At 48.5% G+C, this 23,064-nt stretch overlaps 1 protein-coding gene across 2 annotated transcripts in view; it reads left to right on the top strand.

Annotated features, from left to right (window-relative positions):
• NINL (ninein like) overlaps positions 1–23,064 on the top strand; it is a 112,703-nt gene that overhangs the window by 48,579 nt on the left and 41,060 nt on the right. For both annotated transcript variants that reach the window (XM_085003362.1, XM_085003361.1), the window contains exons 2-4: positions 7,540–7,733; positions 16,811–16,907; positions 21,685–21,857. In XM_085003362.1, coding sequence (XP_084859488.1) covers positions 7,551–7,733; positions 16,811–16,907; positions 21,685–21,857 — 453 coding nt within the window. In that variant the 5' untranslated portion in view covers positions 7,540–7,550. The remainder of the gene's footprint in view (positions 1–7,539; positions 7,734–16,810; positions 16,908–21,684; positions 21,858–23,064) is intronic.

The following is a 23,064-nucleotide window of genomic DNA, read 5'->3' as shown; positions in this document are numbered from 1 at the left end:
GTGAAGAGGAAACTGAAGAGGCCCTTGAACGTTTATTATTTATAATGACCACTTCGCTGTGAGGCCTGCACTTGACTTGATGGTAGGCCTGGGCACCGAGCAAGGGTGGGGCATGCAGGATGCTGGGTCCAGTGGGGCCACCCAGCCCTGCCTAGAGTTTCCGGAAGGTGCTCCTGTGTTTCTCGCCCCCTTCCCAGTGCCTGCAGGAGGATTCCAGGCAACATCGTTCTGCCCTCACACTCGGGCCTTGGGGAGTTGAACAGTCTGTGGTTAAGGCTCTGTCAGCTCCCTGCTGGGAGGGTTCTTTGGTTTCTGTTGATTGCTTTTCCTGAGGAGGAGGAGAACAGGATGCGAGTTTTCCTGTGACACATTTCTAGAAATAGGATTTGAGCAGCAGAAAGACTGAGCCTGGGTACTTACGTGTGGGATGTGACAACGGACGTTCATGGTGGTGTGATGAGCGCCAGTGCCTGGCACTTTCTGCATCTGTCCGTCCTGTCCCCTCAGCAGCCAGCAGGGAGATGTTTCAAACCCAATTTGACAGAAGTGCAACTTGCTCAGAGCGGAGCCTGGTGGGCCCCGCAGCCTTGAGTGCCTGGGGAAAGGGTGCTGATCACCTTAGCTGTGAAGGCAGCATTGCCCCTGGCTGGGAAGATTCAGGTACTTTAAAATGTTCTTACAGAGTCTTTGGCCAGTTTCCCTTGACCTTGGCAGCAGGAAGGTGGCCATTCTCTGGGCTCCTCATCTGGCAGTGACGTCACTAACACGCAAGCATCAGGGCTTGAGGGGGGCATCCAGTGCTTGGAGGTTTGGGGGTCCAGAGTGTGGGGTCTCAGCACTCCTGGGAGGGCCCACCTGGTCCTTTTTTTTTTTTTTTTTGTCTTTTTGCCTTTTTCTGGGGCCACTCCCGCAGCATATGGAGGTTCCCAGGCTAGGGGTCTAATTGGAGCTGTAGCCACCAGCCTACACCAGAGCCACAGCAACGCAGGATCTGAGCCGCGTCTGCGACCTACACCACAGCTCACAGCAACGCCGGATCCTTAACCCACTGAGCAAGGCCAGGGATCGAACCCGCAGCCTCATGGTTTCTAGTCGGATTCGTTAACCACTGCGCCACGATGGGAACTCCCCCACCTGGTCCTTTTCAGTGTCAGTTTGAGAACTTGTATTAAGTTTCCCCCTGGCACCAAGAGGCAAAGCTCATGGCAGTTGAGCCAATTTTGCAAACCAGTGTGGAGGACTGTGCAGAGCAGGACCCAAGAGCTCTGTCATGTCCTGCCTTCTGGGCCCCATCCCTGCCAGCACCCCCCAAGGGGCCCACAGCAGGTGGACAGGCTGAGGGCCACAGCCATCCCATTACACCAGGTCCAGGCAGCCACAGTGGGGGCTCTACACTCAGGGACCAGACAACAGCTAGAGGTTCCCCCTGTCCTAGAACACCCTGCTGGAGGGAAGCCTTTCAGAACCTAAGGCCAGAGCAGGCATGGGAGCCATGCAAGGGTGGGTTTCTTCTCTGGAAGAAGAAACCAAGGGCCTCTTGCTTGGCTGTCATCCCACTGAGCGGACCAGCTGGAAAGTGGCTCCATCCCCCTGCCCTTCACTCCCTTTTGGACAATGATGTGTTCCTCCCAGCAGAGGGCAGGGTTTTGATGGGCCAGAATTGCAGTCAGCAACCCTGACCCCTGATTGGCCAGTCTCCCAGCTCAGGGACCTGGCTTCAGGGTGTGTGGGGGATGGGGGTTGCCCAGCAGCCAAGGCCATGCTGAATGCTATTGGGCTCCTGCTGGGGCTGCTTCGGGGAGCCCTGAGGAGCACCCCGGGCCATAAGCAGGCAGGCTGCTACTGGACCACCTTCAGATACACCTTCCCTTCTTGTGCCAAGTTTGGCTGTGTGGAAGCTTGGTTTCTCTGTGTTCCCTCAGCTCTGTCAAAGACCACCCGTGTTGTTTTCCACGTGGTCACAGGACTCAGGACCTGTAGGGCCTCAGTGTCGGTTTGTGGGGTTGCCCTGTGGCCCTGCTCCTCAGCTGCACTCCCAGGTCAGTGTCCACTGCTTGCGGGGAACCCAGCTCTACATCCTGCACCTTCTGCCTCCTTGGCTAATGCCTCGCTTTGCTGACGTACCATTCAGTAGCTTCAGATTTGGTTGGAAGTGATCTTCCCTCAGGAGGTGGGAGGCCCCATCTGCCTCTGACCCCCCCAGTCTTGCTGCTATAGAACCTGGCACTGAGCACAGGATGCTCTTTTTTCTCTGGACTCTTACAGATTGTTTGTTCTCCAGTTTCATGAGGATTATTAGTGTGTGTGGGTGTTTTGGTGTGTTGTTTGTTTGATTTTGGGCACACCAATGGCATCCTTAACCCTGAGCCACCAGGGAAGTCCGGTGTGGGTGTTTTTATTTGCTGGCTTCACAGTGGGACTTTGCCACCTGTCTACTTGGAAAAGTCCTGTAGTTTTCCTGTATCCCCCTTCCCATCAGTTGGCTCCCTTTCCTAGGCTTTTAGAGGATGCCTAGACTTTGGGAACAGATTCTGGTTTTTTTTTTTTTTTTAAGGAAAGAGAAAATCCAGGTAAAAGTGCTGCAGAATAGAGCCAGCTAATTTCAGAAAGCAAGCCATCCAATTTTGAACTTTTTTCTTAAAACATGTTTTTTTCTTATTTAAAATTTTTAATTGTAAAAAACATGTAATGTAAATCTACCTTCTTAATCATTTTAAAATATACATTTCAGTTGTATTAACTATATCCCCACTGTGTGTAATGGATCTCTAGGACTTACTTGTTCATCTTGCAAAATTGAAACTCTATGCCTACCAGGCAACTCCTACCATCTCCCCATCCCAGCCCCTGGCACCCACCTTCACTCTATGTCCATGATTTTGACCATGCTAATTATCTTATGTAGGTGGAATCCCACAGTGTTTGTCTTTTTGTGACTGGCGTATTCCACCCAACATAATGTCCTCAAGGTTCATCCATGTTGTGTCAGGTGGCAGGAATTCCTTTTAAGGTTGTCATTCCATGTTATTAATTTATCCATCCTTTTGCAGATGAATGTTTGCATTGCTTCCACTGCTTGGCTGTTGTCATGTGCTTCAGTGAACACAGGAGTTCAGATACTCTAAGATCCTGCTCTCAGTTTTTTGTGGTGCAAACCAAGAAGCAGGATTGCTAAATCGTACAGTAGTTCTATTTTTACTTTTTTTGGGGAACCCCCGTTACTCTTTTCCGTGGCATCTGTACCAGTTTACATTCCCACCAGGAGTAACCCGGGGGTTCCAATTTATCAACATTCTCACCAGAACTTTTGTTTGTTTGTTTTTGTGGCCTTGCCCTCTGCATGCGGAATTTCCTGGGCCAGGAGTCAAACCCAGCCACAGTAGCAACAGTGCTGGATCCTTCACCGACTGAGCCACCAGGGAACTCCGAGCATTTGTTTTCTGATGTGTTTTTCTTTATAGTTGCCATCCTGATGTGTGTGAGATAATATCTAATTGTGGTTTTGATTTGTGTGTCTCTAATGATTAAAGACGTTGAGTACTTTTCATGTGCTTGGCCATTTGTATATCTTCTTTGGAGAAATGTCTGCTCAAATCCTTTTCCCATTTTTTTTTTTTTTGTCTTTTTTTTTAGGGCCACACCTGTGGCATATGGAGGTTCCCAGGCTAGGGGTGGAATCAGAACTGTAGCTGCCAGCCTGCACCACAGCCACAGCAACGCCAGATCTGAGCCATGTCTGCAGCCTACGCCACAGCTCACAGGAACACCGGATCCCTAACGCACTGAGCAAGGCCAGGGATCGAATCCGCAACCTCATGGTTCATAGTCAGATTAGTTTCTGCTGCGCCACAACCGGCACTCCCCTTTTTCTGTTTTATAGACCAGATTATATTTTTTTTTCTTGAGTTATAAAAGTTCTTTATAGGAGTTCCCGCTGTGGTGCAGTGGTTAACGAATCCGACTAGGAACCATGAGGTTGCGGGTTCGGTCCCTGCCCTTGCTCAGTGGGTTAAGTATCCAGCGTTGCCATGAGCTGTGGTGTAGGTCACAGACGCGGCTCAGATCCCGAGTTGCTGTGGCTGTGGCGTAGGCCGGTGGCTACAGCTCCAATTAGACCCCTGGCCTGGGAACCTCCATATGCCATGGGAGGGGCCCTAGAAAAGGCAAAAAGATTAAATAAATAAATAAAATAAAAGTTCCTTATATGTTCTGTTTATAAACCTCTTATTGAATGTATCATGTGCAATTATTTTCTCCTGTTTGTCTGTTTTTACTTGTGTTGCCTATGTTTTTGGCATTACATCTAAGAAATCATTGTCAAATCTAACAGCATGAAACTTTTCCTCTGTTCTTTTTTCACTTTTTTTTTTTAAGGCCTGAAGCCACGGCACATAGAGGTTCCCAGGTTAGGAGTCAAATCTGAGCTGTAGCTGCTGGCCTACACCACAGCTCGCAGCAATGCCCGATCCTCAAACCACTGAGCAAGGCCAAGGATCCAACCTGCATCCTCATGGATACTAGTCGGATTCGTTTCTGCTGTGTCACAATGGGAACTCTACCTCTGTTCTTTTTTTTGGCTGTACACACGGCAAATGGAAGTTCCCAGGCCAGGGATCGAACCTGCTATGGCAACTTGGGTTCCTTTAACCCACTGTGCTATGCTGGGGATTGAACCTTCATCCAGGTGCTTAAGAGACACCACTGATCCCATTGTGCCGCAGTGGGAACTCCCTCCTCTGTTTTTGGTTTTTTTTTTTTTTTTTCAGGCTGACCTCATCCTTCAGATTTTTTTTTTTTTTTTTTTTTTGTCTTTTTGTCTTTTTGCCATTTCTTGGGCCACTCCCGTGGCATATGGAGGTTCCCAGGCTAGGGGTTGAATCGGAGCCATAGCCATTGGCCTACACCACAGCCACAGCAACTCGGGATCTGAGCCACATCTGTAACCTACACCACAGCTCGCAGCAATGCCAGATCCTTAACCCACTGAGCAAGGCCAGGAATCGAACCTGCAATCTCATGGTTCCTAGTTGGATTCATTAACCACTGCACCACGACAGGAACTCCGAGAATTTTTTTTTTTTTTTAAGGCTGTACCTGCAACGTATGGAAGTTTCCTGGCTAGGGGTCAAATTGCAGCTGCTGCAGCTGCTGGCCTACCCCACAGCCACAGCAATACCGGATCCGAGCGCATTTGGAAACTACACCACATCTTTTGGCTACCCCAGAGCCTTAGCCCACAGAGCAAGGCCAGGGATTGAACCCACATCCTCATGGATGGGCCTTAACCCACTGAGCCACAGTGGGAACTCCCATCCTTTAGCATATAGATGTCGGGTTTTCCCAGCACCGTTTGTTCAAGAGGTTGTCTTTCCTCGTTGTGCATTCTTTGCGCCCTCACCCACATTTGTCCATGTGTGTGAGGATTGATTTATGGGATCTCTAGTGTGTTCCATTGGTCTGTGTGTCTGTCGTTATGTTTTGGTTACTTTATTGATTTTTAATGTCCTTATCTTCTCCCTCTCTCTCACTTTTTAACTCTTTCCTGTTCAGGTACACTTTACGGAAGACATATTTGCCCCTATCTTCCAGTCTGGATGTTGAATTTTTTATTTTATTTTATTTTTATTTTTATTTATTTTTTTTTTTTTTGCTATTTCTTGGGCCGCTCCCACGGCATATGGAGGTTCCCAGGCTAGGGGTCCAATCGGAACTGCAGCCACCAGCCTACGCCAGAGCCACAGCAACTTGGGATCCGAGCCTCGTCTGCAACCTACACCACAGCTCACGGCAACGCCAGATCGTTAACCCACTGAGCAAGGGCAGGGACCGAACCCGCAACCTCATGGTTCCCAGTCGGATTCGTTAACCACTGCGCCATGACGGGAACTCCTGAATTTTTTTTATTGCAATTATCATGTGTCAACATCAGGAAACCTCCTTTGGTGTCTGATCATCCTTTTGTCCAATAGCATATTTTATTTATTTATCTTGTTTCATGATTTTATTGTTTTTCCTTTATCACTCCCTAGACCTTAGTTTTTCTCTGTGTGTGTGTGTGTGTTTGTGTGAACATGTATGCATGTCTTGGGTCACCCCCTTCTCCCCTCCCATATGTAACACTTGGCAAATCACTGCTTCCAGGCTCCAGTGAATAGGGGTGTGTAAACATCAGAATTCTGACCCCACTCAGACTTAATGACTCCTGAGACCTTCCATAGTTCCGAGGAACATCTACTGTCTTGTCACTTGAGCCCTTTTCTGGGACTCCGGGGTCCCAGGGAAGCCACAAGCCTTGGCATGACTCCTCTGCTGCGGTGGTACAGGCCTGAGCCTGGGGCATATTTCCCAGGTGAAGGTGTCCTTGGAGTTTTTCACGCCTTCCTGGCCAGTCTCAGCACTGAGATTTGTCATGTGATCTCTTGGCTACAGAAAGACCCCATCCTGGGTGGGAGGAGGGTGAGGTCTATAGGGTGCACATGAGCAGGAGCAGGCCTGCTTTCCCCCAGTGTTTTGAAAATATAGCTGGTCAGTATCTTGGATGGGGGTTAGGAAATGTCCTAGCAAACTGACTGAAAGATCTTTATGCCCGACTGTTGCAACGCTGGGCCAGGAGGGCCAGAGACAAGCACCTGCTCTCTTGGGACAGTGTCTCAGATTCCTGGGGATGAGGGAAAGTCCAGGAACTCAGCTGTGCATTGGGCAAAGCCAGGCGTGACCGAGGTCACATGAGCCAAGTGTGTGGCACCCTTGCATGGAGCAGCGGGAAGATCAGCACGTTCTCTCCGGAGGGGGCTAGCTTAGCATTGTTCCTGGGATGGAGGGCCCCTCCGTGCCCTTTAAGCTCCAGCCCCACATCTGAGTTCTGCCCAATTCTGGAGTCTCGGCACAGGAGTTTGGGCAGGCATGCCAAGCATCCAGCAGGCTAGTGTGTATATGTATAGAGAAAAAAGTAGTGTAGATATTTGCCCTTTTTTGTTTTTGTTGGGTTTTTTTTTTTTTTTTTTGTTTTTAGGGCCATACACGTGGCATATGAAGGTTCCCAGGCTAGGGGTCAAATCAGAGCTATAGCTGCCAGCCTATACCACAGCCAAAATAACGCCAGATCCGAGCTGCATCTGCGACCTATACCACAGCTCATGGCAACACCATGTTCAGGGATTGAACCTGTGTCCTCATGGATGCTGGTCAGATTCTTTTCTGCTGAGCCACAATGGGAACTCCAATGATTTTATTGTTTTAGGTGGTGAAGTTTTGAATGATTTTAGTTCTCTTTACCTAGCTCTTTTGTTCTGATATTCAAATAGATGCCTTTTTACAGATTAACGTGATTCTGGTTCTTGGAGCCAGTGAAGGAGTTGGGGCTCCCTGGGAATATGTTTCTGGTCTCTCTCTGTCTCACAAGCACTGAGAGGACCTGGTGCCCTTCCCAAAAGCCCAGCTGCTCCCCTGACCTGGGCCGCATGGTGGGCTCGTGGGAGCCGGGGAGGCTGGTGAGGGCGGCTGCAAGAGGATACCATTGTCTCCCTTTCCCACATGCAGCCTGCGATGGGATGGACGAGGAGGAAGAAAGCCACTATGTTTCGAAGCTCAGGGACCTGTACCACAGCTGTGACACCACAGGGACCGGCTTTCTGGACCGGGAAGAGCTGACCCAACTCTGCCTGAAGCTTCATCTGGAGAAGCAACTGCCCATCCTTCTGCAGACACTTCTTGGAAACGACCACTTTGCCAGGGTGAGTACTTGACCTCATTCTCACAAAGACAAGCATGGAGAGCATGGGGTTACAGCTGTGGGCATCTGAGAAATGCCGGTGGACTAGAGGTGCTTGTCAGAAGACAGGAGGAAAGGGATGGTGTTTTCCTTCTGCAGAACACCTGAGTTGTGGAAGGAGGTTCCTTAAGATTGCATTTTTTTTTTTTTGAGTTCCCATTGTGGCTCAGCGGAAACAAATCTGACTAGTTTCCATGAGGATGCAGGTTCGATCCCTGCCCTAGCTCAGTGGGTTAAGGATCCGCAGAAACAGATCTGACTAGTTTCCATGAGGACACATGTTTGATCCCTGCCCTAGCTCAGTGGGTTAAGGATCCAGCGTTGTGGTGAGCTGTGGTGTAGGTTGCAGATACGGCTCAGATCTGGCATTGCTGCGGCTGTGGTGGAGGCTGGCAGCTGTAGGTCCGATTTGATCCCTAGCCTGGGAACTTCCATATGCCACGGATGCGGCCCTAAAAAAGACCAAAAAAAAAAAATTGTTTTTCTTTAAGCACAGTAACTTGCAGAGATTTGTTTTCATTCAGGTTTTCCAGAAGGATGTTTGAGTGATTGTCGGGCGGGGGGAGCTGGAAGGTCGGTGTGGTTGGTGACATGTGGTTCATAGGACAGGGATCTGTGGGCAGTTCACACTCTGGGTCCTTCAGTGGTAGGGGGCTACCAAGTACCTCGAAGGCAAATTGTCTCAAAATCACCCCACAGCTGACAGAACACTGCTCGCTGCTTTGCAGGGACAGAGGCTGCCTGTGTTCAGAGGCACCTGAGTTTATGCAGCCCAGACAAGAGGTATGCACTCGGAGAGTCCTTTTCTCTAGGAAATTCAGGGTTGTCTAGAATGTGATCTGGAGCCTGGACCACAGCTTGCTTTTCTGATGGAAACATTGAGAAGCACCTTCTGCCTTGTTCTTGCTTTTTTTTTTTTTTTTTTTTTGTCTTTTTGCTATTTCTTGGGTCACTCCCGCGGCATATGGAGGTTCCCAGGCTAGGGGTCGAATCGGAGCTGTAGCTGCCGGCCTACGCCAGAGCCACAGCAACGCGGGATCCGAGCCGCGTCTGCAACCTACACCACAGCTCACGGCAACGCCGGATCGTTAACCCACTGAGCAAGGGCAGGGACCGAACCGGCAACCTCATGGTTCCTAGTCGGATTCGTTAACCACTGCGCCACCACGGGAACTCCTGTTCTTGCTTCTTAAATGTGTCCAGATGTTGACATGTTAGTTTGGAAAACAGTGCCTGTAATCTTGTTGGTCATCTTACCTTTTGAAGGAAGAGCATTTTTCTCCCCAGAACTCAATAAAACTATTTTCATTTTGAATGAGAAAATACCTTTAGCCTGCAAATATTCCTGAATTGGCTCTTGAGCAAAAACGAATGAAGAAAAACAACGAAAGGCCCTCACTGCTGGCACAGGGAGAATGACCAGGCAATTCTGACCTCCTGTTACTTCCTTAGAGCTCGTGTGGCGGTGGGGTCAGCCCCACTGTTGCTCACAAACCCCATGCCCTTCTCTGCTTTTTCTTTCTGGATTTAAGAGTCAGGTGTGGTTTAGGGAGATGATGTCCTGGCCCCGCTGAGATCACCTGGAAATGTATTTGGGGCTAGATGAGCAAAAGGCACATTTGTGAAAATCAGTACTGGTTAAAAACAGATGACCTGGTGTCCTTGATTATTTTTGACAGTTTGGAAAATTCAGAACCAAAAGAATTACTTTTGAAAAAAAAAAAAAAAAGAATTACTTTTGGCCCAGGTTCATTACAGGCTCTGCTGAGGGAAAAAACCATATCGTTCCCGGGCTTTCTCCACTTTGTGCTTCATCTGTGAGGAAGGGAAGAACGTGACGGTGAAACGCTGAGTTACAATGGGAAACAGGCTGTTGCTTTGTCCACAGACCGGGAGTACCCCCAGCTGGCGCTTAGCTGGAATGTTCCACAGAGGCTTTAGAGGAAGCCATTGTCAAGCCAGAAGTATCCAGACAGTTATCACTATTTTCCAGAAGTATCCAGACCGTTGTCACGACAAATCAAATAGTGGGAATTTCAGGATGTTTTCAGGAAAAACAAAATAAATCCTTTACCCAGGAGAATGGATTGGCTTTTCAGCTCAAATATCACATATTTGGTTTCCTTATAAGCAACATATGTGACACCATATAAGTGTTAGTCATTGATACACTAATCCAGTTAACAAAATGAAGAAACAGTATTATAATATTTGAATTAATAAGTAATTTTTAGTGCTGTGAGGGTATGCTTGTTTTTAATCCCTATTTCCTGTTAAAGAAACATTATCAAGGTCTGGTTTCAAGCCAGAAAGTTGATGTAGCCTAAGATTTCTGGAACTCGTGGGGAATTTCCAGGTGCATTTTATGATATGTTCCTGTTTCTTTACCTCGAGTATTTTAAATTTGGGTAGAGGAGTTCCCACTGCGACACAGCAGAAATGAATCCAACTAGTTAACATGAGGTTTAGGGTGCAATCCCTGGCCTCACTCAGTGGGTTATGGATCCACTTTTGCCGTGAGCTGTGGTGTAGGTTGCAGATGTGGCTCAGATCCTGCATTGCTGTGGCTGTGGTGTAGGCCAGTGGCTGCAGCTCTGATTAGACCCCCAGCCTGGGAACTTCCATAGTGTGGCCGTAAAAAGCAAAAAAAAACACCCAAAAACAAAAAAACAAAAATGGGGGGGTAGAAAGAAAATTTTCCTCTCAAAAAAATAAAAATAAAAAAAAATTTTAAAAATTAGTGTTACTGAAAATAGTTTTAAAGTTGAAAGTGATTTTTTTTTTCTTTTTAGGGCCACAGTTGCAGCATATGGAAGTTCCCAGGCCAGGTGTCACATCAGAGCTGCAGCTGCCAGCCTATGCCACACCCACAGCAATGCTGATCCTTAATCCGCTGAGCAAGGCCATGGGTGGAACCTGCATCCTCATGGATATTAGATGGATGCTAGTCAGGTTCTTAAACCACTGAACCACAATGTGAACTCCAAAAGTGATTCTTTTTTTTCCCCCTTTCTTTTTTTATGGCTGTACCTGTGGCAGAGGGAGGTTCCAGGCCAGGGGTCGAATTGGAGCCGCAACTGAGGCCTATGCCACAGCTTGCTGCAACTCCAGATCCTTAACCCACTGAGTGAGGCCAGGGATCAGACCTGCATTCTCATGGATACTAGTCAGGTTCGTTACTGCTGAACCACAACGGGAACTCCTCTGAGAGTGATTTTTTTTTTTTTTTTTTTTAGGGCCACAGCTGCAGCATACGGCAGCTCCCACGCTAAGGGTCCAATCAGAGCTGCAGCCACTGGCCTACACCACAACCACAGCAACACAGGATCCGAGCTGCGTCTACAACCTACACCACAGATCACGGCAATGCTGGGTCCTTAACCCTGAGCAAGGCCAGAGATCCAACCTGCATCCTCATGGATGCTAGTCAGATTCGTTTCTGCTGAGCCACGACAGGAACTCCTGAGAGTAATTCTTGATTACAGGATCCAGCCTCTTCATTTGTGATGAGATCAAGCAGAGATGATGGTGTATCCTGTTTAGTCAAACACCTGATGCCGTGGGCTGCCTTTTCCTTCTTTTGTGAGCTGTGAAGGGAGAGGATACAAAAACACACACAAGCACGGTCGGATGTTGTCGGATAAACAGCAGCACACGTGGCCCTCAGACCCCCTTGGTGGATGAGAAGCAAGTCAGTCCATAAGTGTTAGCAAAGACACCAAAGAAATCTGAGATTTGATCAAATGAAATGGCCATTTTGTTCTGATTCCATAAAGTCAACAAGTGTTTCTGAGCACTTACTATGCGCTAGGCAACACTGGAAGCTAGGAAAGCAAAAATGAAAGAAATACAATGTCTCTCTGTGAAATGAAATCTATGCAAGGTTATTCATTCTACTACTGATTCAAATGGGAAAAGACTGGAAACAGCCTTTTCAATACGAGATTAGTTCAGTACATTCTTATAGATCCATATGATGAAATTTATGTATCAGCCCTAAAAAAGAGTAAAGAGGCTTCAGATTTTTTCATAGTGACAGGCTAACAAACTCAGTCCCACCTTTCACTGAGGGCTACAAAACAGTAAAAACAAAGATCTTGAAAATGGTAAGCAAACACATCAGCAGGAACTTACAGCCTAGGCTACATCAAGTATGGAAAGAGGTTAACCTTATCACACATAACCCCTTTGCCCTGAGAATATTTTCTGGTCTGCAATAAGCAACTGTGAAATCAATAATGTGGTCCTAAGGGCCTCAAAGGGCCAGGGAAATACAGTCTAAACCCAGGCTCCCTCAGGGTAGAGAAACTGATAAATCAGTCCCCAATATAGAGGAGGATCCTGAGGGTGCCTATAGAGTAAAGGTGAGCTGAAGGTGCATCAGCATTGTTCGGCTCTCTGGTCTAGAGGACCTCAGGCCTTGCATTTAGATCAGGCTTGCATTTAGATCAGATGGCCCTACAGCGGTGGTGCCTTTGGGCATCTGGCAAAAGCAAACAGAAGTCCTCTCTAGGGAGTTACTGTTGTGGCTCAGCAGTAACGAACCCAACTGGTATCCATGTGGGTGCAGGTTGAATCTCTGGCCTGGGCTCAGTGGGTTAAGGATCCAGTGTTGCCACAAGCTGTGGTATAGGCCTGCAGCTGAAGCTCCGATTCAACCCCTAGCCTGGAAACTTCCATATGGCATAGGTGTGTCCCTAAAAAGAAAGAAAAGAAAAATAGAGCTTGAAAATATCTACAGGAAAGAGGTTAACTCTAAAAAAGTGTGATATAACAAATCTGAACAGGAGTTCCTGCTGTAGTGCAGCAGATTAAACATTCAAATGTTGTCTCTGCAGCGGTTTGGGTCACTGCTGGGGTGTGGGTTTGGTTCCTGGCCTTGGAACTTAAATATGCCTGTATTTTCCTGCAGCAAAATACAGGGGAAAAAAATTGAACAAAGAACTGAATACAACTTTAAGAGTTTAACAGCAGATTAGACATAGCTGAAGAAAGCATTTGGTAACAGGACCTACCCAGCATGCAGCATGAAGATTCAAAGAGAAGGTGAAGATGGAAGAGCACCAATATCCCTTTGGTGGGAAGCCCAGGAGGAAAGGAGTGAATGGGGAGGGATTTTGTGAATAGATAACAGCTAAAAAGGTTCCAGAACAGATTTGAGATTCCGGAAGCCCAGGGAATTTCAAGTAGCATAAATAAAAAGAAATCCACATCTGGCCATAGTATTGCAAAACTGAAGGAAAACAAAGACAGAATAGCTTAAAGGCAGCCAGAGAAGGGTACACTTGATCTCTGTATTTTTTGCTACAATTGCATGAGAATCTATAATTATCTTAAAGGGAAACATTTAATAATTTTAAAAGAGCAGCCTGAGAGAAAAAGACGTATCCCACTGAAAACTAGGCATAGTTAGATTAACAACTCCCTTCTCAGATGTGGCACTAGAAGCCAGAAGCCAGCGGAAAGGTGTCTCCAATGTTCCAGAAGAAAACACTGCCAACCTGAATCCCATACTCCATGAGAATGCCCTTTAAGAACCAAAGTGAGGAGTTCCCATCATGGCTCAGTGGTTAATGAACCCGACTGGTATCCATGAGGACGCAGGTTCGATCCCTGGTCTTGCTCAGTGGGTTAAGGATCTGGCATTGCTGTGGCTGTGGCACAGGCAGGCAGCTACAGCTGCAATTCGATCCCTAGTCTGGGAACCTCCATATGCTGCAGGTTTGCCCCTAAAAAGATGAAAGACAAGAAAAAAAATTAAAAAAAAAAAAGAAGAACCAAGGTGAAAGAATGCATCTGTAGAAGGTGAACTCCACTCATCACATCCCATAGATATTTGTTGACTATTTACAGTGTGTCAGCCATGAGGTCACATGCAATTGTGGAGACAGAAAATAAACAAGTTGTCACCAGAGTGTCCCCAAGCCAACAGCTGCATTTAGTGCCCCAAGGAAGCAACAGAAAGGTGCTCGTTCAAGTTCTGTGCCAGGTGTGGGAACTTGCTTGGACCTACAGCCTGTGAGCTGCTTTTCCAGTACTTAACCCATGACATTTTGACCTACCTAGTAGCTCTTGTTTTGGTTTCTTTCTGTAGCCTGGGTGAAGCACATGTAGAGAAAAGAGCATCTGTATGAAGTGTGCAGCTCAGTGGACATCCACCCCAGCACAGCTGGGCAGCCGGCATCCTGCATCCCTGCTCAGGTGCCTGTGCAGCCCCTCTGCCTCCAACAGTTAGCACCATCCTAGTGCAAACACCATAGATTCGCCTGTCTCTGAACTTTATAGAAGTGGACATAGTTAACACGTGCTCAGTGCTTACTCTGTGGCCTTTTCACTCAGTGTTACGTCCCTGAGCTGTAGTCACACAGAGCAGATATATCGTCTCTGTTGGTGGTTTCCTTTTGTTTCCTCTTTTCTTTCTATAGCCACACCTTCAGCTTATAGAAGTTCCCAGGTTGGGAGTCAAATCAGAGCTTCAGCTGCTGGCCTATGCCCCAGCTACAGCAATGCCAGATCCAGATCTGAGCCACATCTGTAATCTATGCTTGCTGCAATGCTGGATCCTTAACCTACTGATCGAGGCCAGAGATTGAACCTTCATTCTCATGGATAATAGATTCATTTCCGATGAGCCATGATGGGAACTCCGATATCACACTTTTAAACTAAGGATGCATGCTGTAATTTTTAGGATAAACAATAAGAGAATGGAAATAGACTGCATGACGCCTGAATTAATGGGGGGGGGGAGTCCTAAAAGAAAATTGGCAAATAGAAGGAAAGGAGAAAAACCAGCAGGTCAAGTTGAAAGCACAAGTAGATGTAAACTATGACATTTAGAATGGATAAGCAATGAGGTCCTGCACAGGAAACTATATCCAATCACTTGTGATAGAACATGATAGATGATAATATGAGAAAATGTATATATGTGTGTAATTGGGTCACTTTGCTGTACAGAAGAAATTGACAGAACACTACATCAATCATAATAAACAATTTTTTAATTGAAAGTACAAATAAAATAATAAATATAAATCCAAATATATCAGTGATGTTAAATGTAAATAAACTAAATGTTTCAGTTAAAAGGTAAAAATTTTCAGATTGGGGGAAAAAAAAATCCAAACACATACCATTCATAGAGACAAGTCTAGAACCTAAGGGTTTTAAAAAACTGACATTATTAAAAGTTTGGTTAAAAGATATAAGATGTAAATACTCCATAAGAAGCTAATTTGGGAATTCCTGCTATGGCATAGTGGATTACGAAACTGCCTACTGCAGCTCAGGTCGCTTCGGAGGCGCGGTGGGTTAAAGGATCCGGCATTGCTGCAGCTGCAGCGTAGTTTGCAGTTGTAGCTCAGATTCAGTCCCTGGCCTGAGAATGTCCACATGCCACAGGTGCAGCTATTTAAAAAATTGAAAAAGAAAAAAAGAAAAAAAAGAAGCTAGTCTTTAGGGTAAAAAGCATTCCTGACTCAAGAGGGTCAGCATTTTACAGTCATAAAAGATTCAGTTTACCAAGAGGATTTTTTTTTTTTAATTGTCTTTTTAGGGCCGCACCCATGGCATGTGGAGGTTCCCAGGCTAGGGGTCGAATCAGACCTACAGCTGCCGGCCTACACCACAGCCACAGCAACACCAGATCTGAGCCAAGTCTGCGACCTACATCACAGCTCACGGCAACCCTGGATCCTTAACCCACTGAGCAGGGCCAGGGATTGAACCTGCAACCTCATGGTTCCTAGTCAGATTCATTTCCACTGAACCATGACGGGAACTCCCCAGTTTACCAAGAGGATTTAAATGTATGTTCTGTGGCCCAGCAATCCCATTTTTAGTCATATACTTCAGAGAATCTCCTACAGACACACATTTTTGTTTTTGTTTTTTTTTAATAACACTGGAAACAATTGGAAAATGCACCAGCAGGAGGGTGGATTAGTCAGTTGTGACTCAGTTACACTGCAGAGCAGAGAAATGGGTGGATTATGCACAGCAAGTTAGATGAATATTATAGAAGTAATATTGAGTCTAAGACCAAGGTGTGACATATACATGATTCCATTTAGATCAAATTTTAAAAGGCTAAACTAAACTGTATTGTTTAGGGATGCATGCAAATGAGGCAAAAAGCAAGAATGTTATTACCATAAAAGTCAGAGTACTCCAGGGGAATCTAATCAAAAGGAAGGGTTAGAGGGGGGCCTCCTAGCTGCCGGCAGGGTCCTGTTTATAGATGGGGCCCTGAAGGCCTGAGTATTTCCTTTTATGTTAATGTTTGTAGTCATCAGACTCCTCTACAGTTTTCTTTTCTTTCTTTTTTTTCTGCTTTTAGGGCAGCACCTGCAGCGTATAGAAGTTTCCAGTCTAGGGGTTGAATCAGAGCTACAGCTGCAGGCCTACACCACAGCCACAGCAATGCTGGATCCTTATCCCACTGATCAAGGCAAGGGATCAAACCCACATCCTCATGGATACTAGTTGGGTTCTTAATCCACTGAGGCACAACAGAAACTCCTCTTCTGCAGTGTGCTAATCGTGTTATCTAATTCACTTTTTTGGAGTTGTTGATAGTGTTTTTGGTGATGGGTTCATGGTTCACTTTTGCTTGCCTTATTACATCTTCAATTTTTAAAAATCTTAAAAATATTTGAGGAGTTCCCGTTGTGGATCAGCAGAAACGAATCTTACTAGGAACCATGAGGTTGTGGGTTTGACCCCTGGCCTCACTCAGTGGGTTAAGGATCCGGTGTTGCCATGAGCCGTGGTGTAGGTTGCAGATGCGGCTTGGATCTGGCATTGCTGTAGCTGTGGTGTAAGCCAGCAGTTGTAGCTCCAATTGGATCCCTAGCCTGGGAACCTCCATATGCCGCAGGTGTGGTCCTAAAAAGAAAAAAAAAAATCTTAAATATTTGAAAAAATGAATGTCCTCAGTGCTCAAGGCAACACAAGATCCGAGGAAATGCACAAGGCCAGTGTGTTCCATCTGTGACCTGTGGAAAGTAGCCTTGACCTCTCTTCTCAAATTCACAGGTTAACTTCGAAGAGTTTAAGGATGGCTTCGTGGCAGTGTTGTCATCGCAGGCCAGTGTCAGCTCCTCAGATGAAGGCAGTGTGGCTTTGGAATCGGGTAAGAGGCCCTCCTGGTCTCTCACATTTCCTTCTAGATTCACCTGTGGCTTCTGGAGTGTGACGGAAGGACCAAGACCTTCTGCTGCTGAGCTGTGTGGACTGGAACCAGCATGTGGGGTCTCTCTTCCTTTGCTTCCTTTTTGTAAAGTGATGTTGTAAGGGGACCGCTCTTTTGTTTTCCTCTGTGCTGCATGCAATACTCGGAATATGCTGGCACTTCTGGTCACTTCTGGATAGGTGGCAGTTTTTCCACCCTAGGCCTTTCTGTGGCACCAGCTGGGTATCCTGTGGTCCAGCTCCCTTCTGGCACCAGCTGCCTGGAGACACATTGGTTCCACGGGAAGGGCTTAGTCCCCCAAGACTGTGCCCTCTTCAGACAGCAGTCTCAGGTCCAGGGGGTCACCTGTGTTCTGACTGACCGTAGAGCGGAGGTTCCCCCTCCTCAGGTTCAGTTAATCTGCAAGAGCAATCACAGAACCTAGGGAAAGGCATGGATTCCCAGGATCATTACCCAGGATGTAACTCAGGGCCTGCCAGGTATGAGAGATCCTTGGGTTTGTGGGAAGGGGCTCCAAGCACCCATGCCCTCTCCAGACCTCACTGTTCCCCAGTCCCCACATGTTCGCCAGCCTGGAAGCTCTTGGAACCCGGTCCTTTTTGGTTTTACGGAGGCTTCATTACACAGACATGAGTGATTGGGCCTCTCCTCTCCCTAGAGGTCAGGGGTGGGGTTGAATCCCATGGTTGGTTCCCCTGGCAACCAGCCCAGCCTGGGGTGTGGTTCCAGAAGTCGCAGCATCAATGTAGACTCAGGTGTGGTTGCTCTATCACTTAGGAAATTCCAGGAGTTTCAGGAGCTGTACCAGGGATGGGAAAGCCAGATACTTACTATAAATCACAGACTCACAAATGTCAAGTAACACTGTGCTGTCCTCACAGCATAGGGTGTTACCAAGATGACATGGGTGTGGAGGAGGGGAGGGCTGGAGAGTCAGACCTCGGAGGCTGGTGGGGGCGGGGCGGGGTGGGTAAGATGCACAGTCCAGGCAGCCCTCGGGGTCTTTGTGTCAGATTCTAGTGCCCTCTGCTTCTGGGACTTGTTGGTACCCTGGTTTCCCAAGGGGCCAGTGGGACAAATGGAAGTGCTGGCTTTGGCTCTGGTCAGGAGGTGGAGGTGCGGGTTTGGAGGGAGGTCCACTCTGGGTTGGCAGTGATGGCGCGCGCGTACTCAGTAGTGCACCACGAGGTAGTGGTCCCTCTGACGGTTCAGGAGAGAGACAGCAGTGGCATCAAGCACCCCCGCCCTGGGCAGGCGTTTGAGGAGGCCCCTGGTTTGGATCCCGGGTGCCAGAGATGCTATGCAGTTTTATGTAGAGTCCAGTGAACTCTCCTAAAATCCTGGGCTTATCATACCCTTACTCACATGAGGTTTTGCCTACTGAAGCCCAGGCCCTGTGTGCCTGCCCTTCCCCGAGGTCTGCCCTCCCACCTCCTCCCACCTCCTCCCTTGGGACCCTGATGTGGGGGAGGGGTCAGCTGCCAGCAGTTGTGCGGGCCTGGGGAGCCAGGTCCTTGGTTGCTTTGTCCCCCTTTTCTTCTTTGAAATGGGGAGAAGGCTATCCACCTTTCCCGACTTGAGTTGTGGAGTGCGATCACGTGACCTTGGACATGACCGTGCCTAAGAAAGGCCATGCATGTCACCGCTCCCCGTGAAACTGTGTGCAGTTCCTCCGAGGACGGAAGCTATTTTAGGACTGGCGCTTTCCCCCACCGATTACAGTTTTGTTTTACAGTCTTTTTTGGATTTCAGCTCTTTGCTCAATTACAGGGCTAGGCCTGCCTCTGGGGCAGAGGTGCCTTCAGACAGGGCTCATGCCTGGAGGCCAGGGCACTGCCAGCCCTGAGGCTGCAGGTGCTGTGAGAGTCAGGCCAGCCCTGCCCTGCCCTCTAGGCCTGTGGTCCCAGCCTCCAACCCCATCCCACCCCCCAGCCAGAGCTTCATCCCTCCTTCCGGGCCCCTCATTCTGTGCTCTTCAGGCCTCCCTGGCATACTTGCATCCCCTGCACAATTCATGGCATCATGCTCTTTCTGCTTTCTAATTTGTTTGCAGTCCTTCCCACCATGGCTGGAAAATGTGCTTTTGATGATCCAGAAGTTAGGGGGTTTTTTGGTTTGCTTGTTTGTTTGCTTTTTAGGGCTGTACCCAAGGCATGTGGAGGTTCCCAGGCTAGGGATCTAATCAGAGCTGTAGCTGCCAGCCTACGCCACAGCCACAGCAATGCAGGATCTGAGCTGTGTATGCGACCTACACCACAGCTCACGACAATGCTGGATCCTTAACCCACTGAGCAAGGCCAGGGATCAAACCTGCATCCTCACGGATGCTAGTCAGATTCATTAACCACTGAGCCATGACAGGAACTCCCCAGAAATGAGTGGGGTTTTTGTTTTTTGTCTTTTTGCCTTTTCTAGGGCCGCTCCTGCGGCATATGGAGGTTCCCAGGTTAGGGGTCTAACCAGAGCTGTAGCCACTAGCCTACGCCAGAGCCACAGCAACGCAGGATCCAAGCCGCGTCTTCGGCGCACACCACAGGTCATGGCAACACCGGATCCTTAACCCACTGAGCAGGGCCAGGGATAGAACCCACAACCTCATAGTTCCTAGTCAGATTCATTAACCACTGAGCCACGATGGGAACTCCCAGAAATGAGGGTTTTGAAACACATCCTGCTTTCCTGCTCCTTTGAGTAAAGACCGTTTGTTTTTAGACCTTGATGTTCTATAAAAAAACACATACACGTGGAGGCCTGGCCTGACAGAGAAGCATTGGGTCTTGTGCTCTGGGGCCATCTGGGCCACAGGTGGGGCCTGGCGTGGCCCCCAGCGCTCCCTCGAGAGGCTGCAGCTCCGTATTCTGTGAGTAGTGGAAGGCTGCCCCTCCTGGCACTGACCTGCCACTGGGATACTCTCTTCGAGATTAGCGTTCCTCCCTGTTGGAGGGAGGGAGGTGGCATGTTTGGGGACTATCATGAAATACCCATGTTTTTTGGGCATCTCATTCCTCTGAGGAAAATGCTAACCAGCCAAAACAATGAGTAAATGGGGCCACATCAAGGGTGGGTGGGACTCTGGACAAGGACGGGGGAATCTCAGGAGGGGGAAGGGAGGTCAAGCTGGGAAGCACACGTGGTGCTGGGTCATGACCAGGTGTGCACGAGCGGCTGAGCTTGGGAGGCCCAGTGCATAGGCGCCCCTCCGTCTTTGCAGTGGTTTCCCAAATGTGCCACAGCTACCCCCCCCCCGCCATGACTTTTCTCTCGCTGCACCTCCCGCTGAAAGAGGATGCTTGCCCCCACAGTAACCAGCCCGCGGCCTCTGTGTAGATGGAACCAGAAACAGGTGTGGAGCCTCCTGGCTCCTCCCTGTTGATGGTACACCGGCTTCCTTTCCAGCAGCCTCAGGAGTTCCCACGAGGGAGCGTGTGCAGGGCAGGGCTCTGCCAGTGATAACGTCAGTGTCCTTGGGGACACAGGCACCCTGCTTAGGTTCCCCGTCATGGGGAATTCAGCATCTTCCTCTCCAGACCCTCTCCTTGCTCCCAATTTCTGTCAGTCACTGGCATCACTCTCGGTCAGGCTGGACCCAGCCTCCTCCTCTGACGGTCTCAAGGTCAGGGGCTTGGACCAGCCGTTTGGGGTGTGGAGGAGAGAAGAGAGGTGTACTTGGCCTCAGGATTTGTGGCACATCTGTATGAAACGGCCCTCAGTTGTTCAGGCCTGCCTGACCTCCTGGGACCCCAACCCCTTTCTTTCCAACCGGCCCATTCCAGTTGTCACCTCTAAACTGGTGCTGTTTCCTGGCCACTGCCCACCCCTTCCCAGTCTCTCTCTAGCTGCCCAGATTCCCTACAGAGTCAGCATTTCTCCTCTGCCTGCAGGGTCCACTCTGCTCTGCAGACGTGGGCAGGTAAGGAGGGAGAAGGAAGTACATGGTTTACCAGGGTCTTAGGGGCTCTCATGAATTCCACACTGAATCCCACCCTTGCCTTTGCCCCAGACTTGAGACCCACCTTCCGGGCTATGCTGAGCCTCCTGGGCTGTGCTGAGGTCCTTGCTGCAGCCGCCTGTGCAGATGGTGTCTGGTAGTGAGTGGGGTGGGACGTGACCTTCCGGTCTCTAGAGCAGTAAGCTAGCTGCTGGATTCTTGGAGCATTTTTTCTTTGTATAAAAAGCTAGATTGGAGTTCCCGTCGTAGCGCAGTGGTTAACGAATCCGACTAGAAACCATGAGGTTGCCGGTTCGATCCCTGCCCTTGCTCAGTGGGTTAACGATCTGGCGTTGCCGTGAGCTGTGATGTAGGTTGCAGACACGGCTCAGATCCTGTGTTGCTGTGGCTCTGGCGTAGACCAGTGGCTACAGCTCCGACTCGACCCCTAGCCTGGGAACCTCCATATGCCGCAGGAGCTGCCCAAAGAAATAGCAAAAAGACAAAAAAAAAAAAAGCTAGATTTATATATTACATAGAACTACCATATGACTCAGCAATCCCACTCTTGGGCATATATCCGGACAAAACTTTACTTAAAAAGGACACATGCCCCCACATGTTCATTCCAGTTCTATTCACAATAGCCAAGACATGGAAACAGCCCAAATGTCCATTGACAGATGATTGGATTAGAAAGATGTGGTATATATACACAATGGAATACTACTCAGACATAAAAAAGAACAAAATATTAAGAGCCCCACAACCTTCCCATTCTCTTTCCAGCTGCCCCCCGTGCTGTCCCGCCAAAGTATGTGAGCGGTTCTAAGTGGTATGGCCGTCGGAGCCGGCCCGAGCCCTGTGTGTCTGCTGGTGGAGCCAGCTGTTTACCGGAGCAGCCCGCCAGGCCCAGTGTGAGAAACCAGCTCCGTCGTTCTGCGTCCCTGGAAAGTGTGGAGGTGCGTTGACCCACCCCCCCTAAGCATCCTGGAAATAACATTTCTCACTCACTCTTCACGTGAAGATGGGAGGGGGTGCACTTTGGGGGAATGATATTTAGTTTTCTTTTTTGGCCACACCCATGGCGTGTGGAAGTTCCTGGGTCAGGGATCAAACCCGAGCCACAGCAGTGACAATGCCAAGTCCTTAACCCACCACACCACATGGGAATTTTGACATTTAGTTTTACTACTGAGCCAAACCTGGGTCTGCTCACCCACATGCAGCAAAGCAACCTACTCACACTGGGCTGTGCAGAAGGAAAGGGCAGTGTTTATTGCAGGCCCTGCAAGGAGCAGGCAGCTGGTACTCATAAGGCCTGGACTCCCCAAAGGCTTTCAGGGAAAAGTTTTTAAAGATGGGGTACTGGAGGGGGGTCGTGGGTGTGTGGTCAGCTCATGGACGTTCTTCTGCTTGGTTGGGGGTGAGGTAATTGGGAATCAACATCATCAACCTTCTGGTTCCAGCTGGTCTGGGGGTCTCCGTGCTGGTGGTCAGCAGTTAACTTCTCCCACATGGGGGCTTCAGTATCTGCAGAATTATCCACAGTCCTTGAGGAGGAACTAGAGACCCTTGACTTTATTTAATGGCTAAACTATTATTTTATCTCGCGTGAGTTTTCCTTTCTGCATTTTCTCACTTCTCTGTTTAAATTTACTTTTTAGAACTCAGGGAAAGCCCAGGAAGCTGAAATTTTTTTCTAGAGATAAGAGACTGGTGGAGGACATGGGCCGGGCAGGGATGGTCTATTCCTGGGAGGCCCCACAGGGTCGTGCTTGGTTACAGTTTTGTTTTGGGCTTTTGGGGTTTTTTGTTGTTGTTGTTGTTGTTGTTGTTGTTTTGTTTTTTTAAGGACTACAACTGCAGCATATGGAAGTTCCCAGGCTAGGGGTGGAATTGGAGCTCCAGCCTACACCCGAGCCATAGCAACTCGGGATCCAAGCTGTATCCGCTCACGACAATGCCAGATCCCCTACCCACTGAGCAAGGCCAGGAATCGAACCCACATCCTCATGGATACTAATTGGATTTGTTTCCGCTGAGACACAACGGGAACTTCCTCAGTTACAGTTTTAAGGTGTCTCTGGTTCTCACTGTCTGCATGAAAACTCTGGCCACAGGGCGTCCTCCTCCCGTGCTCACAGCACTCTCCCAGGGCAGGGCCTG

The sequence above is a fragment of the Sus scrofa genome, chromosome 17, assembly GCF_054392235.1.
Source record: "Sus scrofa isolate SSC_HxYL_T2T_F1_AM1 chromosome 17, Sscrofa_HxYL_maternal_Yorkshire_Landrace_v2.0, whole genome shotgun sequence".
NCBI classification, from domain to species: domain Eukaryota; kingdom Metazoa; phylum Chordata; class Mammalia; order Artiodactyla; family Suidae; genus Sus; species Sus scrofa.
The sequence above is the reverse complement of the archived record's forward strand: the minus strand, read 5'-3'. Positions and strand labels throughout refer to the sequence as shown.